Source organism: Trachymyrmex cornetzi, unplaced genomic scaffold, assembly GCF_001594075.2.
Source record: "Trachymyrmex cornetzi isolate Tcor2-1 unplaced genomic scaffold, Tcor1.1 scaffold1208, whole genome shotgun sequence".
Classification (NCBI taxonomy): Eukaryota; Metazoa; Arthropoda; class Insecta; order Hymenoptera; family Formicidae; genus Trachymyrmex; species Trachymyrmex cornetzi.
The window spans coordinates 11,807-12,948 of record NW_017295771.1 but is presented as its reverse complement, the minus strand read 5'-3'; the positions used below and the strand labels follow the sequence as shown (position 1 = coordinate 12,948).

Below are 1,142 nucleotides of genomic sequence, written 5' to 3'. Positions count from 1 at the left end.
GATGACAAGCCTAACTACTTCCTCTGCTCACAGCGCAAACCTCGCAAATCAAGAGCTAAAAAATCCCTATGCTCATGTAAAAAGTGCCATTGTTTAAGAGCCCATTGTCAAAAAACAGGTTCTGCGGTCAAAAATAGGGTTTATTAATTAAAAAATGCGTTATGAGCCTCAAACAACTTTGTAAAATTGACCTCAAGGACAAGCTAGTCAAAGTGATTTACACTTTTAAAATTCATTGACTTTTTTCAAGCATTATGCACATTTGTGTTACCCAGAAAACCACGTCATTTCAGAAAAAGTACACCAGATCGTTTGTCAGGCATTTGACCTTCATTTTTTACCTTTCCAAGGTCGCAAAAACAATTTTTTCATAAGACAAGTTTGATGTGAAATTTTCCGCTCTTTCGAAATCCGCAGTCAAAAATAGGGTGTCCCATTTAAAAAAACCATCGTGACCTTGAAATAACCTTCAAAATTGATCTTAAGGTCAAAACCAATGGTACAATTAAATGACTCCCTCTGCCCTGGTCAACTTTTATCTAAACCATTTTTTGTAGATACCGTAATTTGAAAGATATTCGGGTCCATAGATTAAAATGACTCACCCTGTATATCTAACCGACAAATCTGCTAACAAGAACTATCTGCTTAACACGTTAATACATGAAATTGGACAAGCATTAGGATTAACACACAGTTCGCGCGAAGAATCCATAATGTTCGCAGTTGTCACTGCTAGGAATAATAATAGAATTGCTAAACTCAACATAGAGGACATTTTAGCCATTCAACAACTTTATGGAATTAAAAATCCAAGACCAACAACAACCACACAACCACCAACTACTGAAATTACAACAAATAAACCCACGTACGTAGATCTCTGTACTTTACAATATGTGGATACGGTGTTGGTATTACGTCATCGAATATTCGTCACGTATCAACGCTACGTATGGTCGATAGATATAAATGATGCAAAATACGACGGACCACACGTACTAAACAGTTACATGGATTTCCTTCTGGATAATTTCTCCTTATCAGTCGCATATCAAAGGCCTTCGGGTGAACTAGTACTGTTTGTACACGATGTAGTTTACATGGTCGAGTATCCCAGTTTCAAACTGAAAGAAGGCTGA

The 1,142-nt window shown here is 36.9% G+C and overlaps 1 protein-coding gene across 1 annotated transcript; it reads left to right on the top strand.

The window, feature by feature from the left end:
* Positions 1–596: 596 nt before the first annotated feature.
* On the top strand, positions 597–1,142 carry LOC108767245 (matrix metalloproteinase-14-like). Its single transcript, XM_018516996.1, has one exon. The coding sequence runs from the start codon at positions 597–599 to the stop codon at positions 1,140–1,142; it is 546 nt and encodes a 181-aa protein (XP_018372498.1).

What these genes read in the sequence shown, in the direction of transcription:
- LOC108767245 (XM_018516996.1), top strand. Translation starts at nt 597, where the DNA reads ATGACTCACCCTGTATATCTAACCGACAAATCTGCTAACAAGAACTAT.